Source organism: Neolamprologus multifasciatus, chromosome 11, assembly GCF_963576455.1.
Source record: "Neolamprologus multifasciatus chromosome 11, fNeoMul1.2, whole genome shotgun sequence".
NCBI lineage: Eukaryota > Metazoa > Chordata > Actinopteri > Cichliformes > Cichlidae > Neolamprologus > Neolamprologus multifasciatus.
The window spans coordinates 2260251-2278709 of record NC_140449.1 but is presented as its reverse complement, the minus strand read 5'-3'; the positions used below and the strand labels follow the sequence as shown (position 1 = coordinate 2278709).

The following is an 18459-nucleotide window of genomic DNA, read 5'->3' as shown; positions in this document are numbered from 1 at the left end:
CAGTGTGACTACAATCATTGGTTGTGTTCTGGATGGTGGAGACGTTTAAGTTTGTTCAGGAGAAACTGAGTAACACAGCTCTTTATCCCACTGTGGTTGCTCTTTCTAGGTGCAAAGTTCTTCATGTAGGCCAGCTTTAAACACCGAGCAGCTGCTAATCCCAGTGACTAAAGTCTCAGCCAGCATTTCTAACTAGAGAGTTTAGGAAAGGCAATACATTGTTCCAAAGTACCCCAGCTCTGCAGCCAGAACTAGGTTGTATTTGGAGATATTTAAATATTTTCAGTCAGGTAATGAGTTTTGCCAGGATGCAAATAGTCACTGAAACGTATAAAAAAAGCAGAACTCCACACAGAATTCAAGGTCTGTGAGAAATCAGCTGCGTTCAGAACAAAGGTTACAGAGTCTAATGTTAGTTTGTCCAGTAGTTCTTCACAGAGGTCACAGCCAGACGAAACCTTATGTGACATCTCACAAGAATCCAGCTGCTTTCTAAGTATATGGTGCTAAGCTAACGGTAGAAATTTCTGGTTCTATGAAACCCTTTTTGTGAACGACATGACTAACAATCAATCAAATCATGTCAATAATAATAATATGTAACTTTATATGTAATTGTAGCACAAACTTGCTCTGACTCTTCATTTTGAAGCCTTAACATGAGTGTTTTGGCTTCTGCTTGATTTTTGGATCCAGAAGTTCCCATATTTACACCAGAAGGGGGGAAAGTGCCACGTTATCAGCTAACAGTCACAAGGACAGCCCAAACCCTTCTAAAAATGAGACAGTTACGACTCTTATCATTGTGGAGATTACAAATTACACAAAATCACTGTTGGAGTCAACCACTTCAACATGAGATGATACCTTAAACTCCCAGATGTTTATTTCATCAAGGTTTCAGTTCGAGAGTCTCCTGGATACGAGTGTGGAGAAACTCCTCGTCCTGTGAACATTTTACAGTAAAGCTCAGCAGGAAGCCCGATCCAAGCTTCACACCGTTTTACAAACCTGTGGCTGACGTCACAGCCATGCAGTTAATCACCAAAACACATCTGCTGCTGTATTCAGATGAAGGCACAGATTAAGAAAGCAGGTTAAGCAGCTGATAGCTTATCTCGTCAAGGTAGATTTCTGCTAACCTGGACTGACTCGACCACAGAACTGAGCCCCTGTGGTGTGTAATCATCTGAACCCTCGTGCTGACATGTTCAACATTTCTCCAGAAAGACACAATTATTATCAATCTTGGGAGCGGAGAGTGTGGAGGATTTAGATCCCCGTGTCCTTGTGCATGAATAATGACAGCAAGGATGGAAAGAGATGACTGTCAGGGACTGGTCTGTGTCTGCAGGGGTTCTCTGCCAGCTCCAATCTGGCTTTAGGTCTTTGCAGAAAACAGATGAGCAACAAATGGCCTGACTCTCTTTGTCATGGTGCGGCATGAACACTGAGGCGAGGGAGGTCTGCAGTTTGGATGTTCTGGGGTCTTTTGTGAACCACTGTTCCATGTTTTTGGCTCCCACTGTGGTTCACTGGAGTCCCCACAGCTTCAGAAATGACTCTGTAACCTTTTCAGTAATGAATCCTACCACTACTTCATTAGACCTGTGGAGTTTTTACATGCATCTAACCTGGTGGGTAACAATGTCTAAATCTAAGCAGGTAGTGAAAGCCACAGTTCAAAGCACACGGGACCTGATGGGAGGCATTTCAGGGTCTTATTGTCCTCTTTAGGACAACAACCTTCATCCCTCTGCAGCTAATGATGTCCCAGCAAGTGCATCAGGCCGCTGACACCAAAGGAGACTTTGTGTACAACAGCAAGACAGGAGGCTTCTGTCAGCACTAATCGTTGCTCGTTCCCAGAATAAGAATGTGATGTCCTATCAGAGGGATTTCTTCAGGTGACCTGTTTACAGACAGAGTCAGCAGCATTGTGAGTGGACGTCAGGATCGTAAGCACATCTGAAATGAAACGACTTCATTAGGAATCACCAAACATCAAAGAAAGCACCTCCTCCTCACAGTCGTCACAGCAACCTCTGACTGCTGTCATGTTTAGCTTCTCTGAACTTTAACTACAAACAAATCAAAAAACACTTTGATCACATTTATAACCTTTGATCTCACCGCTCAGAATTTGACTAAAGTGGCTCTCGGTGCTGCACAGGAGCGCAGAGACGCTGCACTGTTCAACCAAAGGTCACACAGGGACAAATGCTGCATGTTTGCAGTCGGGCTGCTGTAACAATGACCCCGTTTCATTTTAGCACTTGTTGTGGATTCACAGCTACAAAGTCGTCCCTGCTCTACTTAATATCTAGAAAGTTTCTTCTTTACAATGTTATAAAAACCAGCCTGTGTTGATATGCAGAGACTAATGTGTCTTGCGGTTGTCACACCAAATTTAAAAGACAAAGTGAATCATTTATCGTAACAATGCTGCAGAGGTGAGACTGGCTCTTATAGGTTTCTGCAGACATACAAATGCACTGTGGACAGTAGCTGGCATTCCTATTATTGTAAAGAGACAGGCAGAGAAGCAAAGAATTTACAACCCTGTGCAATATTTAAGACCTTTGACCCCACTATAATTGCTTTTCACAGGCATACAGGAGGAAGCAGGAGAATAGCCGAGTTGGAGATGGGATATCTTTGATTGCTCACATAAAAGTCTCTCAAAGGTCCTAAAATCCAATTTTTCCACCTGGTCACCTTCCAGTCAGTATCTGCATGAAACTAGAGTTTGGTACGATCCAGAACTGTGCCTCTCTGCTGCCAAGCATTTTATCAAACTGATTGAGAGTTATAGCCACACTAGAATCAATAGGTGACCATTTCCTTCATGAGTTTGCAGCTTGCACATAGTGAGAGAAATCCTACAGATGCCTCAAACTATATAGGGACGCACTACGACTCTGTCAGGATGTCTCTGGACACACTGAGTGCAACCACTTTCAGCAATAAGGCGTCTTTCTCTAATTTGATATAATGTCGAGTTCTGGACCTTTCTATGGCGGCCTTACTGCACACGAGCGAGTGTACTCCTAGTGCCAGTCCTAAGCCCGGATAAATGGGAAGGGTTGTGCCAGCGAGGTGTAAAATAATGGCCAGTGCGGCTCATAAGGAATGACATTTCCACATTGGATTGGTTTGAGCCCAGGTTTACAACAACAGGTTAACGGTGGAAACTGTGCTACTGTTGGCAGACAGGGAAGGGAGAGTGGACATACTGGCCAAAGGATACTGAAGATGCAGCTATGAGACAGGAGGAGAAGAGGAAGACCACAGAAGATGTTCATGTTTGTAGTAAGAAAGGACGTGCAGAGGATGCTAGGGACAGGGTGAGATGAACCAGCTGATCTGGTCTGAAGAGAACAGCCAAAAGAAGAACAAGTAGCAGCAGCCTAACGATGGCGTGGAACAACTGTCCAGACCTGCTGTAGAGATGGAGCATGCGCCAAACTACACAATACCTGGTGGCTTCTTTCTCTGTCTTTGCTGCTTCAGGAACTCTGAAGCCATGCACATATAAACTCCTGTATCGAGTCTGTGTCGACCAACAATGGACCTGCGCTAAGAACAACAACACAAAAAGGAGCATTGCAAAAGGCCGGCCCTTTAAAATTCAATTCAGTTTTATTTATAAGGTGGTTGTTGGGTCTGCGCTTCCACAGGCTCCGCTGGTTTACAGACTTATTCCTGTTAACGAAGAAAGACGAGCAGCTCAACCGGTTTTCACATGCTAGCAAGGGGAGCCGGGCGGCAGCAGTCTAAAGAACCAGCTTCCCCTGCAGCCTTGTACTTCTGTGAAGAAACACTCACTGTAAAACCCCCCTATGGTTATAAAAGGTTAAAACACTCTGTATGTGTGTGTGTGTTTGGGGTGCGTTTGTGTGACCTCCTGCTCACCAAAAGGGTCATAAAGGCAGGAAGTTTACTAAACAAGAAGACAGGACCCTCACGTAGGATGTGCCTGTAATAAAACACTACAGCCCCCCCACCATTCGACAGGCTGGGGAGGGCAATAGAAACAGGAGTGTCTTTGATCATACAGTGTGAACTAAGACTTACAAATTTAAGTAACACAATGACAACATTTAACAATTTCAACCTAACAGTGGGAAATCACACTAATAGTTATCTCAAGGTTATATTGTAAAACTCAACAATACAGAGAAAATCAGACGACCCCTACGAGCAAACACTCGGTGAAAGTGGGATGAACAGAACCAGGTTCAGGGTGGGGCAGCCGTCTGATAGACAGGATAATAGTTTCTAATGATCGATAAGATCAGCCTGCCAATAAATCTGTTGGGCTCTAAAAGTTAACAATGTTAATGCTCAGGATACTCAGACGAGTAATGCTAATGCTATTAAGGTGAAGTAGGGCTGCTCAATTAATCGAATTTTAATCTCGATTATGATCTGGGCTTTTCAACGATCATTAAAAACGACTGAGCTGATTATTAGCCCCTCCCTCGTGCTTTACTCTCGCGCTGCTCCGTGTGGCAACTCGAGCGCACCTCTCTGCGTTTCGAACACGTGTCACAACAATTAAGAGCAGCGGTCTCCAACCTTTTTTGCGCCACGGACCGGTTTATGCCCGACAATATTTTCACGGACCGGCCTTTAAGGTGTCGCGGATAAATACAACAAAATAAAACTAGTACCGGTACCAAAAAAAAGAAGATTTATTCATAACACACGTGAAAAGACCAAGGAAAACCGAGTAAACGATAAAAATGATAACAAAATAACGCTGAAAACTGATAAAAACCCTGAAAACTATACATTTCACACCTGAGCCTCAACTCTTGCGGCCCGGTACCAAATGACTCACGGACCGATACCAGTCCGAGGCCCGGGGGTTGGGGACCGCTGATTAAGAGGACCCGAGGGAAGCTCGGAAAGCTAAGCAGAAGTTATTTGGAGAGGAGAGTGACTGCTGTTGGTTGAAAAGAGGTAAAAACTTGAGTGGTGTGGAAACATTATGGGTTCATGAGTCAGACGTGGATCAAGTAGACACAGTGTGTAAACTTTGCTACAGTGTCGTAGCTGCACCACAGAGCAACACTGCAAAGTTCACTAAACATTTGCACTGTTATCAGTATTTGCACACTATTTTATATTCTTTTTGACAATCTTTAAAGTCATTATTCAACATTGTTATTGTTAAATAAATATCGTCAAATAATCGAGATCTCAGTGAAAATAATCGTGATTATCATTTTTGCCATAATCGAGCAGCCCTAAGGTGAAGTAAAAGTCTGAAGACAAGGTGCCCGTGCTGGTGGTGACAGAGGATGGGGGGGAAACAGAGCAGGTTGTGGGGACAGGAGAACCCACCCAATACATCAAAACAAAGACTCTGATACATGTTAGTGAAGTGAAGAGGAATAACAGGAGCTTTGTAGTTGGAGAATGACAGAGGAAAAAATGGGCAATGCAATCCGTGTAGGTCACAAGTAGTATCTCATATTTCATGGCTCTGTGTAGCTGAAATATGAATATTGTTATTTTTTTACTCCCATAAAACCTGCATCAGCCCCAAAATGCCACAAACCAGCGCAGTAAATGCCTCTGACAGATGCTGCTGGTGTGTCAGACATCACTGTGTTCTTTGGGCGTACCCAGTAAAACTGGACGTTATACAGACGTAACACAGAGAACAAAACAAACAAGCACAGCCATGATTCTAGTTTAAAGGTACTCTGCTTATTGCTAAATGAAATGTGTGTAAATGTGTGTGACGTATCCTGTTTGATGAAAACTGCCACTTGAATACATGTATATGAACAAATCTACAAACTGACATCAGGAAAAATAAAATGCTCAGATTGTAAAGATTATGACTTTGATATTTATTATTCATGTATCAGCTGTTGAGTCATTTTATGGTCAAATGGATTCTGTCGTTATATTTTGGTATCGTTTTTGAGTTGAGAAGAATAAAAGGATATTTCACATTAAACACACGAGTCATTAAATGTACCAGTGTTGTGTACTAAGCACAGATTCATTTAATTAGGTTGTAACTGTAACGTATATTTAAAGAGTTACAGTGAAAGGAAACACCTGTAAATGGTAGTTTTCACATTTTACTATTACAGAAAGGTCCGTTAATGGTACAGAAAACATGTTAAAGTTAAAGGGACTATCTGTAAGCAGCACAGACCAACATACTGTCAGAATTTTCTGTTTTATCATTTAAAAGTCTGTAAAATGGTAAAATGGCCTGCATTTGTATAGCGCTGTACTCCTGGCAGTAAAAACAAATATTTTTTTTTCTTTTTGCAGTGAGGATTTTAATATATAACTGAATCAGCCGTACAGAAGTTCTCAGTCAGTGGTTGTGCTGTGGTTTGTGAAAAATGACCGCTACTCGTTGGAATTAAAGGGTTTTTATCGAGAACCTTACATGCACTGGATAGTTTTGAGGCATATCATATCATCTGTGACAATACGCATTTTTAGATAGTATAAAAATGTCAAATTATTATGTCATATGGCTTTGCACTCCCTAGTGCACTCAACAACAACACAAGTCTGGGCATGTCTGAGAGCCAAGTATCAGCTTGAGCACCTAAAAGGCAGCGATCAACAACCTCCAACAAAGCTTAAAGTATTTCACCTTTAGGTGGAAACAACAAACACGTTTGACCACTTCAGGCAAAAACACAGTGACGAGTAAAACCAGGATACGAAGGAGACGCTAGCAGCTGGTGAGAATGTAAACACATGACCAAACACCGCTGGAACCCTCGCTAGCTGCGCTCCATATCACAGGAGGAGCAAAGGGTGGATGGGAATGACTGACAAACAGGACTTTAAGCAGCTGGTTAAGAAGCTTCACCCAAGGTAGAAACCCATTTTTAGTGTTATTATGAGACAATATTGTGCAGATCCTGCAAAAATAGAAGATTATTTTATTTTACTATTGTTAAATGTTAAGCAGCTACTGCTGCTGGCACCTGGTTCAATCAGACCTAAACTTCAGATTAAAGTGTAATCACTAAAAGTAGCTTATTGGGAAAAAAAAGGATGCACATAAAGGCTGCTCTCTGGGAGCATCAATAACACGTGAGCTTCAACTGAGACCAGACTGGAATATGCAGATTTGCTGGTAAGTGTTTCAGCTGGTACCTCCTCAGCTGCTATGGCCGCTTTCCATTAAAACTGAGTAGCTCATGTGTGCGTGAGGTCATTATAGCAATGTGTCCAAAAGCCTGTGACGGGGCTGTGCGATATGACCAAAATCTCATATCCCGATATAAGACATCTATCGTCCGATAACGATATAAATCACAAAAATGTAACATTTTCTGTAAATTCTGTGAATCTCGGGCAGCTCGACTTGCGTGAAGTGTTTCCAGCTGCGCGTCGTGTAGCTGGAGTCGAGTGTTTTAACCGATGCATGAAACGACACATTTTTAGACATAAGTTGTAACGGCGCCGTTTTCTTTGTGAGTATTCATTACACGGCGTGCTGCGGGGAAAAGCCTGTTCTAACGTTTGAGTCTAAGCTTTATTTTTTAGCACCTGGCGGCTCTTTTTTACTTCTGATCCGTAAATACTCTGCATCTCTCACGTGATTCGGTTTATTTTGAAAAGTCTCAACAGGATCTTGAGCTTTATTGTGAAAGGTTTATGTGGAAAGGGTTTTACCGTTGTTGTTGCCAACGACAACGCATAAAAACAGGCGCTTGTCCGTCTGTAGTGTGGTTATATTAAATATAAGAGAAAGAGAGAACTTAATAACTACAGTGACATCAAAACCATGAACAAATGTTGCCGTAAACAGTTTATTTTGCGACACCACGAAACAAACGATAGCGTAAAATGAAACGATAGACGTTTTTATATCGTCATCCGATATATATCGTTATATCGAGCAGCCCTAACCTGTGACATCTTTGTATGCAACACAAACACACAACAAAGCCGGAGGTCGAGGCGATGGTACACCTGCTGCTTGGACCACAGTGTTGACTTTTTGCAGCTGTTTCCCTTGTTGCCGGGTTTCAAAAATGGCGGTTCTGATTTCTGTAAAGAAGTCACTCTCGTGAATCATCGACTGACGCTGCGTACTGGCCAATCGGTGGCATGCAGTCTCTTGAGGTCACATTTCTGGATCGCCTTGGAACCCCAGCTGAGTAGGCTGGTACTACCACCTAATGCAAACCCCCAAAAAACTGAGCTGAGCTGAGCAGAGCAGGTACTAGTGAAAAAAAAGAGCATACGTGGCAGCTTTTATCTGCTTGCTTGGATTGGCAGAAAGAGGCTCCATTACTGACTGATCCCACTTTAAAGGTTTTCTGCAGGAACACAAATAATGTCAGAATGCTGCGTGGTATTTGTAATCCAGGGCAGGAAACAGCCACTTAAATTCACAAACTATTACACCACACAGTCTGGGACAAAAACAAACACAGCTAACTCCTGCCTCCATAGCACAAGTATTCACAAAGTGCAATTCCATACAACATCTGGGCAATGTAGTCCTCAGCCCGACGGCTTTTAGGGGTGAATATGCTATTCAGGCAAATGCCAATTAGCAAAGATGTTATGAATGCAGCTTGCTAACCGAGATTGACAGCATTATCAAATTTAATTTTTAATATCTAATCTCACCCACTGGCCCAACAGTGACATTCCAAAACACAGGGGCCAAAACCATCGGCTCATTTCATAGCGCCATGGCAGCTATGTCCATCTTTTATATACAGTCTGTGGTTCTGACACTAAGACACAAACACATCCGTTTGTGTTTGAGACAAACACAGCATGAATGTGTCATGCTGCTCATCAGACCACTATAGAAGTTATTTAAAGCTCTCTTCCTCATTTGCATCACATTTCTGTCAGCGTTGCATACTCTTCAGCAAAAACAGACTCTTCCACACTGTTTTTGGCTTGAGTGTGGCAAAGCTGCTCTGCTGCATATCCACCAGTCTGTTCTTTAAATGAAGATCCAGCACCTTTAATAAAGCCATCGCACCACCTGCTAACACAGCCTGCAGACAAGTTTAAATGTGTGTGTATGTGTGTGCACGCTACTGATCCGTGCATGCGGCCATCATAGAAGAAGGATACTGAACGAGCCAAGTTAATTATTACACTCCTGTCTGCTGACTCGCACTCGCACTAACAACCTGTGCACACAACCTGACACGTGTGTGTGTGGTGCTCGGTGCATGAATGTGTTTTAGTAAACACGCTCACGTGCACTCACATACAGCGCCAAAATAATAAAGACTAAAGGTACTACGAAAAATGTACCGAAATGGTAAATGTTTGGTTCACAGGTTTTACAGATACTGCACCGTTGTTCTCGCTCCTCCCGCTCACAGACAAATTCAAGTAGGAAGTCGGTGGGAAGGCGGGTTGGCTCAGACTCGTTTAAAACGAGCCAAGCCTGTGCAGAAAGCAACGATTACCACAGTGTGTGCTGCTTTTCTTTCTCTTCGACTTTCTCCTATTTTGAACAAAAACCTGCGAGTCCAAATAAATCAGTTCAAATTCTCTGATGCATGAACATGTTCTCCCTGTGGATGATAATCAATCTGCTCCTGTGATGTAGGTCTGATTGCTGCTCTGAATGAACTGCAGGTAAACACCACAGCATGTTATGCAAAGCTCACATCATGCAACAATCACCTCCTCTTTCCTAATAACTGAAATATACGACCACAGTCTGAAGCACTGATGCAGACACAGCTGGTAGCAGGTGTAGGTAGGGGTGGTGAGATAGCCTCCAGGTTCTATCACGATCACCAGCTTGCTGGCATCTCCTCCTGGTTGGACCTGACAGCGATTCCGCCTCAGTGGATGAAACAAGTTTCCATCTTTAACATGAACAATTTTCTTTGTGCTTTGTTGGAAGTTCTTGGAGTAGTTTAATAATTCATCAGAGCCACTGCTGACTGACATGCATGGACTTGTCTGCTATCTGTTTGTGTTTGTGCATCCAGAGAACGTAAACACGTGGTCACTCTGTAATCAATATATTGATAAGAAACTTTTATATTATGTAAAAGTTTATATTCAGTACTATGGATGAAATGATATGGAACAGCGCTAACTTGCAGTAGAAATTTCAATGCAGACACGACAGGTTTCAAATAAGAGTTTCTCTGCTTCCTGCCATTAAAGTCTTTGCAACACTACAGGAAGGATGTGTACTATTCTTCCAGAGGATATTCCTCCATTTGGTCTTTTCATGAAGAGCACTGTCAAACACAATGACCCAAAACTTCCTGATTCAGTTCATTCAGTACCCTGGCATTATGATTCTCAGCATTTCCATCCTCAGCACATTGGTCAATGGATGGAGAGACAGAGTGACATGCTGTCTTGAGGATAAAAAGCCTTTGTCATGCTAAAGCTTAGAATGGTGAGACACACTGGTGCTATGTGTCAAAGTTGAGGGAGTCTCATGTAAAAAGATATGCTTCCTGTATTACTACGAATGTGTGAAGTTGCAGTGTTTTATCTCTTGGTTTATTTGATAATAATTTATGCATATAGATATTTTTCATACCTTGTAAACATTTGCTAGCTCCCATTCACTAACACAGATTGGCAACTTAAAGAAGATGGAAACGTATAATCTGTGAACCCTTTCCTCGTATTTATCTGTTTAACGCAGACTTTTCCAACAGTAACATTAATATTATCGTTCATGTTTAGATACAAAATCATCCATCATGTTATCCACCTGCTGCTTACAACCTCAGGTAAACAGCCTCGACCATAACTGCTGTCTCTTTAAATATTATTGCAACACACTTTTAATATGCTTATAATGTGATTACTAACTCTACTATTAAACAGATTAAATAATAATCAATAATATTATTATTAAATAGAGTCTGATAGGTGGAACCACCATGTGGATGGATCAGCTGACAGCAGATTTACCAGCATTAGTGTAAATGTCAGTGACAAATGTGCCAAAGCTTTCAGACAGTGACGTGTCCACAGGAGGGGTTGTTTTCTGACACTGTCAAATTCAGTTGCTCAGTTTTTCCTCTTTCAAATCAAATAAAAACATCGATTTACATTAAAGGCTGTTATAATCAGATTGTTTAAAGTGAGTCTGATCATTTCCACCTCCATATTCTTTTTACTTGGACTACACTAAAATGCTTGGCCTTTAGTCTGAAATAGCAGGATTGTTACTGACCCGTCCAGCTCCAAAATACACACTGTACCTTTGTACTGGTAGCAGTGTAAACATTCTCTAGATGCTGAAGTGCAGATTTGTTTAATTCAGTTTTATTTATATAGTGTCAAATTAAAACAAGGGTTACTTCAAGGTACTTTATACTGTAAGGTGAAGACTATACAACCAGGGCTGGGCCATATCATACCGTTCACGGTAACACCGGTACAATGTTAGGCAACAATAAGAAAATAAAATATCGCGATAGAATATGAGTAAAACGCGCATGTTTTCATACGCACATGGCCGAAAAAGCATGGCAGCAACGGAGAATGAGAAGGGGGAAAGCGGATCGTTGAGTGAAACGGATGAACCAGAATTAGTTTGTAAAAATGGTGCAGCTCCAGTGATGTGGAACTGGTTTGGTGTTTGTCCGTCAGATACACAACAAAGCACATTTTTTTGTACGATATGCAAGCGGGCCGTTAATGCCGTATATGTCGGACTAAGGTGCTCATAAATCTGGGAGTAATCTGGGTCCTAAACTCCGGAGTTAGAAGTTAGCAGGAAGCTAGCCGAAGTTAGCTCGCTAGTTTTGCTAGTTACCTAAACAGGATGTAGCATGTTCTGACTGAGAGATTTCTGAAAAATTCAAACGTACAGCTCTGCTATCACTTCCAACATAAATGAAGACAGAAAACTAAACAGCAGTGACGTTTGTAGGGTTAATGAAGTTGGGCTAGGTGGTATATAATGATGTGCTACGTGATCGCTAGCGACACAGCTATGTTAGCATAACATAAACAGTGAAGCTGCAGGATGAATGCTAACTTTTTTCCACTCGATAAAAGTTAACGTGAAGGTTCCTGATGGTTAGAGACAAATGCAATCGCATAGCAGGATGCTGTAAACGGACCAAACTTCACTCAGGAGAACAACTGAGATAATCCTTCCACAATACGAGGTTAGTCATTAATATACTGCAACGACGTGGGAATAGAGCAGCTGTGATAGAATACAGCATTAATGAATCAATGGTACAGAAGTGGAGGAAGCAAGAAGTGTGAGTTGAATAAAGTTTTATTTATCTGACTGCTTTGTTTTCCTTAATGTGTCTTATAATCCCGTGCACCTTATGGTCCGAAAAATACGTATTTGACTTTTTTATTTGGCACACTGCAGTTTAATGTAGCAAAGCACCTCTTTTTAACTTCAGTGGATATTATACCTGGTTATGCTCAGGATATGTCAGCCCATTTCTACTGGAAATGCCTTTTGGTTAAACTTTCAGCAAAGAATTTGCATTTGCACTGTTAAATTTTTATATAGCTTTAATGCACATAAAAAACAGCTGCTTGTTTAAGTGAAAATAAATGGATGTGGTTTTTTTGCACTAGTAAAGTTGTGGAGTTGTATTTTGTCTCGCATCAATTACATCGTCAGTTATATCGTTATCGCAAATTTTCAAATATATATCGTGATAAATATTTTTGGCCATATCGCCCTGCTCTATCTACAATAATACTGAGTAAATGCCCACCTCCTATGAACAAGCACCTGGCAACAGTGGGAAGAAAAACCTCCCTTTTAACAGGAAAAACCTCCAGAAGAACCACTCAGGGAGGGGCGGGGCCATCTGCTGTGATCAGCAGGGGAATAAACAGCACAAAAGACACACTGTGGAAAAGTGTCAGAGATGAATAATAATGATAAAATGCAAAGTGTTGTATGAACACAGAGAGTGGAAAGCAACAGCTGCACATGGATCAAACGATACCTGCGAGTTTTATCACATCGGTTTTTCCCTCCGTTTCAGAGGTGATAAGAATGAAACCAATGAAATGTTGGCATGCTTCAGCTTCTACAAACTGTCAGGGTCCAACAAGTTGCAGTGTTGTTTCTGCCCTCCGGGGCTCAGCGCTCATTACGTGACTCACCAGCCGAATCATCTGAACACTTTGAGCAGCACAAACAGACAGGATCTATTTTGACTGTTAAACATACAGAGAGCGTTTCACACATGATTTAAGCTGCATGAACTTAACATGCATTGATCTGCTTGTATCACTGACATTAAACTTTCCGGCTGTCAGTGTCAACCACGTTATTATTTCCTCCTTGGCCTTTTTCAGTCCTACATTTCTGACCTCACACACACAAGACGACAAGCCAGCATGTAGTGAGTAGTCCTGAGGCAGAGGTCTTTTATCAGAGCAGCCCCCGGGCCTGCCTGAGGACACGAGACCGGCTGAGTCTGGGACTTCTTTTAAATATCTTCTTAAAAGGTACTTTTATCAGACAGATGACTGATTTTATTTTACTTGAGGTTATTTTCGCCTGGATTGGTTTGATCTGTCTTAACATCTTCAGATTCTGTGATCAGATCAAGGCATAAAACCTGTCACTGTTCTGACAGACAGCACAACAGCAAACGCTAGTAAATAAATATAAAAACGATGCCTTCTGGAAAGTGTCCAGCCTGAACCGCCTGCTGCTAAATACTCTCCAGGAGAAGGGCAATGCATCTCAAATGGCTCTATTGTCTTCCCCGAATGAACTCCTTCTGTGGACAGACACAAGCACACACACTCACTGTGCTCGTGCTGGATGATGTGCTGCGCCATGTGAATCGTTTTCACCGAGAGCATCACCCAGCCGATCCTCACCTGCGCTGACAATCAGCTCCCAGACCGACTCCCTCCGTGCCACATGCCGAGCTGTGTATCTGACCTCTGCCCCAGTTCCCCGATCAATCTCAGGTCACGAAGCATTAGAGCGTCTGAAGATTAGTCACAACAGCCCTCACAGCCGATCAATGAAACCAAGAAGAGCACATTCACAAGGAGGCTCGCGCTGTTTATCTTAGCACTTGGCTCAAATGAGTCATCATCACACATTATTTGTCATTAAAGCCAGCAGGAGCCGCTCACTCAGGGGCCAGCATCTTCATCGCTAATTCATACCGCTGCTTTGAAGCTAAGCTAGGCTCTGGATCGCTGTAACAACGTCGAGCTTAGAATAAGGTGCCGTTTACCTCATGAAACCATTAACGCTGACACTGTTCAGAGAACTGCAGTCAGCTTTCTAACTTGTGCTCAGTCGAAGCTGTGACACAAACACAAGACTGTTCAGAAACATATTTGGCGGTAAAGTTACAGCTGGGTGACCAACTTCCTCCATGTTGGCCCTTACAGTAAAAGAAAATGCTAGCTGCACAGTTTGATGTGTGCCACGGATCACATTAACTAGTAGGGGTGGGGAAAAATGGATACTGTGTAGCATGGTGATATTTTGTTTGCTAATAATGTATGGATACAGGGACAGCAGAAATCGATATTTTGTTACAAAAAGGTTTTTGTGCTCTGACTTCAGAGCATGTTGATCCTTTTTCTGAGCAAGAATCCTGACATTCCTTCACTGTCCAAATGTGTTTAATAAACATGACAGTTTACTTATTTTAATTTAAGACATGTTTTATTTTAATTAAGTTTAAAACTTTTTTATTTAATGTAAAATTATATTTTGTTTTAATTTACTTTCAAATTCTTCAGTTGCTGAAGGGGCTGCATAGTTTTCATAAACTGCATAGTTCAGAATAGCTATAATTGTACCAGATGGTTGATTCAGTTAAGTTGGACTAGACTGTAATACAAACCGTTCAGTTTGTCAACAATAAAACTGAAATGAGAGAAAGACTGAGTGTGAGACTTTGATATTAGATAAAATGAATATTGATAAAGTTTAACTTTATGTACAGAATCTGAATATCGCAAAATAAAAAAATATTATTGCAAAAAATTGCAATAATATCGTATCGTGCGTTAAGTATTGTGATAATATCGTATCGTGGGATGTATGGTGATTCCCACCTCTATTAACTAGTCTTAACAAGTTGTTTGGCAAGCTGGTCAGATCACCACAGACAGTTTAGAAGGTGAACACAGACACAGAAATGTCAAAAATCAGCACTTTTTAATGGCCACACAGTCAAATACCTGCGGTTTAACAGCACTGCTGAGAAAACAGTGGTTGGCCGTGACCTTTGGAAACACTTTCCAGAGCCTCAAACTTTGATTTTGTATCATTCTGAATAAAAAGTTGTAATTTTTTTGTAGAGCTGGGCAGAGCGTAAACGAGTAAATAAATAACTGCAATCACGGGCATAACTTTATGGCTATTACAAATGTTAGGCAAATATGTTTATGGTTTGTGTGTCTGTGTGCTTCATGTGTCTGACTCAACGTATTGGAATACTGAAATGGTATCGCTCTTAAAACCCCAGTATTAGTCTGGCCCAGCATCGCCAGTATAAAAGGGCTTTAACCAGCATTCCCAACCCCTGTCCAAAACACCCATGACTGACATGTTATTAGCCAATAAATGTCCACCCCTCCCTCCTCACATGGCAAAAGCAGCTTTAGGCTTCCTAACTGGACATCACTAACCAGTGGGTGACATCTTGATGGCTACACGCATACTTAGCTAGTCTGCAGGTATCTGCTGATGGTTTCTAATGTTAGCTGATAAAGTCATGTGGGAGGATTTAGTTGGCAGGCTTCACATTCACAGGTACCACTGACAATAACGACTTGTGGCTGACACACAATAAGCCCATCTTTGATAATTCCTCTTCCTCACTCTAATGATGACCACTTAATGTTCCACCTGACCATAACTTTTGGATTCACCTGTCATATTTACTCTAACTGGAATCAAACCTTTTAATGCATCTTTTTCATTCATTACTGAAGACTCAACAGTAACACCAGAGGAACAGTATGTAACATCAATGCAGCTCAATTAATGTCATCATTTATTATTATTAGGGCAAAATATTGCTCCTGTCACTTATAATTGAAAGATAACTGCGTAGAGGCTTCACCAAGACAGATGTGGGCATTGATTTGAGTCTTGCTTCTAGAGCGACTGCAAAAGTAACCAAACAAACATGTTTTATTTAAGCTTTACATTCACTTAAACCTGCTCCACGTTTAGTCTGATCGTTTTTCTTGGAAGGAGCTGACCTCTGGTTTTCGTTAATCTTGTAAAGTTTAGATGAGGTAACGAACACGGTGCGTGTTCACCGGTGATCCGGTGACTGCCTCTGCGATCATTTGACTCTCCCTCGGATTGAGGAGCACCTTGGCATAACGCTAACTGACCTACATCAGTTCTGCTTCGTGTAGTACCAGCTGACTGTAATACTACGTTTCTAGCGATCAATGAACCCTGTTTGATTACCACCGCCCCCCGTCCTAACCTCTCCGCTGTACCCTGCTGTAAACAGCCGTGCGGCAGCGTCACCACAGCAGCGGAGCGGCTCTGCGCTCTTACCTCCGAACAGATGAGGCGAAAGGTGTGCTGGTAATGATCCAATCAACAGCCGGGGAACTTCTTGCCCTCCGCCCGAGCGCTCCCTGTCCGCCGCCTCCTCTGGGCTGCTGCCGCCGGACTCCGGGGAGCTGTAGCCCCCGCCGCTGTTGGGAATGTTAATGCCAGAGTGGGGTCTTAAACTCGAGCCCCCAACAGACCTGGCCCTGGCTCCGATCTGCTGGCTGGTGCTGGGTCCGGAGGCTCCGGACGCACCGTGGTACCTCGCCCCCCGGGCGGCAGTCCTGCCAGCGCTGCTGCCGGACGTGCTGGAGGGCAGGTCCGAGCCGGAGTAGGCTCTGGTCCGTCCGTTAGCAGCTGGGTTAGCAGTGGGGCTGCTCTGCTTTGCCCCCATGTTAACCTCTACTGATTCGGCTTTGAAATATTAACGAGGCGCTGTGCGAGCTCACGGCGGGACAGTACGCCAGATTTCCGCCCGAGGCAGATGGCTTTACAGGACACACGTCCTGGAAGAAGAGAAAAGCACGCCAAACTCCGCGTCGCTACGATACCATCGAGAATCGACAACTGCCAGTTGGTGAAAAGTTAAAGCGGCCGCGCGTGACCAAAGCTGGGGATGTGCGGAAAAGTTTAGCAGACGTCACCATTGTACTCCGTCAGTAACGGTTCTAGAGGCTGTGCTGCAGGTGAGAACGTGGGTCCTTCCTTGTGTGCTGAGCCGCTCCTGGTGACCCGCTGTGCTCCGGCCGCTGGGTCGTCCTCAGTACCCCCTCCGCCATGGCTCCCGAGCCGCGTGAAGCAGTGAAGAGTGGCGCTCCTCACACCCCCCTGCCTCACAACACATTGCTCAGTAGAAGGAAGTGATGGAGGAGAAAGTCCTGCACTGAACCGTTTTAGCAGCGGCGGCAAGGAGACTTGCTGCGCAGGCTAGCTGCCAAGCTAGGCAGGCGCACGGGGACTTCCGCCCAGAAGTTTCAAAATAAAGCCTTTTCCGAGTTTAACTCCCCACTACACATCACAGAGGCACCAGGCACCAAAGCCTCTTTAGCAGTAGTTTAATGTTATTAAATAGCTGTTTTACAAAGTGGCAATTTATGCATTTATATAAGTAAGCACAAATAATAATATACATTTTAGGTATCTCAAATAAAAGTACTTCTTATTCAGAATCACACAAGTTATGTTATAATGACTGATTAGTTAATGTAATACTCTAATGTTGATTTTACATGCTGTAGATACTTCTGAGTAGTGTTATCTGTAACACTATAGACTGAGTGTATCAAAAAGAATCATCCGATTTCAAGAGGTGCTTACATACAGAACTTACAATGTCCGCAGACCCCCTCTTTCTCAAAGAACATATTTAGATTTATCAGTGGAATTAAAGTTAAAGTTATATTTCACAGCTGGTCCTTTCCATCCTCATCTCTTGGTTTGGGGCAAACTAACAGGAACTCACTAGAAGAAGAGAATCCTGAAGTTCATCAGAGATGACGGTAGATGATGGCATTTTTTCAGAGATAGAGTCAGAGTGCAATAAAATGAGTTTTGCCTACTTTTGTAAGCTGCTTAAATGTGCATGTTGCACGTGTCAGTGATGATGCTACAGCATTTTTTTAAGTGACCCCTTTGGGGTTAACATATTCTTATTCAAATTAAAGCTTAGATAATGCTTCAACAGGTTTGTTTGTAGAAAAACTGCAAGAGTAACCAACACCTCCAGGTTTTATCCAAGCTTTGTATTTATTTTTAAGTATTTACTTTGAAGATGAACACTAACAGTGATAATTGGGGCGATCGTGGCTCAAGAGTTGGGAGTTCGCCTTGTAATCGGAAGGTTGCCGGTTCGAGCCCCGGCTTGGACAGTCTCGGTCGTTGTGTCCTTGGGCGAGACACTTCACCCGTTACCTACTGGTGGTGGTCAGAGGGCCCGGTGGCGCCAGTGTCCGGCAGCC

At 42.7% G+C, this 18459-nt stretch overlaps 2 protein-coding genes and 1 long non-coding RNA gene across 7 annotated transcripts in view; 1 reads left to right on the top strand and 2 right to left on the bottom strand.

Annotated features, from left to right (window-relative positions):
* The window catches only part of znrf2b (zinc and ring finger 2b), a 105255-nt gene extending 87799 nt beyond the window's left edge, over positions 1-17456 (bottom strand). For 2 of the 5 annotated variants that reach the window (XR_014876753.1, XM_085176766.1), the window contains exon 1: positions 16505-17456. Coding sequence is in view for 2 of the 5 variants with exons in the window: in XM_085176766.1 (XP_085032892.1) it covers positions 16505-16895 (391 nt within the window). In the remaining 3 variants the exon portion in view is untranslated. The remainder of the gene's footprint in view (positions 1-16504) is intronic. The other 3 variants (XR_014876751.1, XM_085176765.1, XR_014876752.1) reach the window with 2 other exon arrangements.
* The window catches only part of LOC146507558 (uncharacterized), a 401529-nt gene that overhangs the window by 111603 nt on the left and 271467 nt on the right, over positions 1-18459 (top strand). The gene's annotated exons all lie outside the window — the stretch shown is intronic.
* Positions 1-18459, bottom strand: part of fzd1 (frizzled class receptor 1) — a 192914-nt gene that overhangs the window by 9741 nt on the left and 164714 nt on the right. The window lies entirely within an intron of this gene.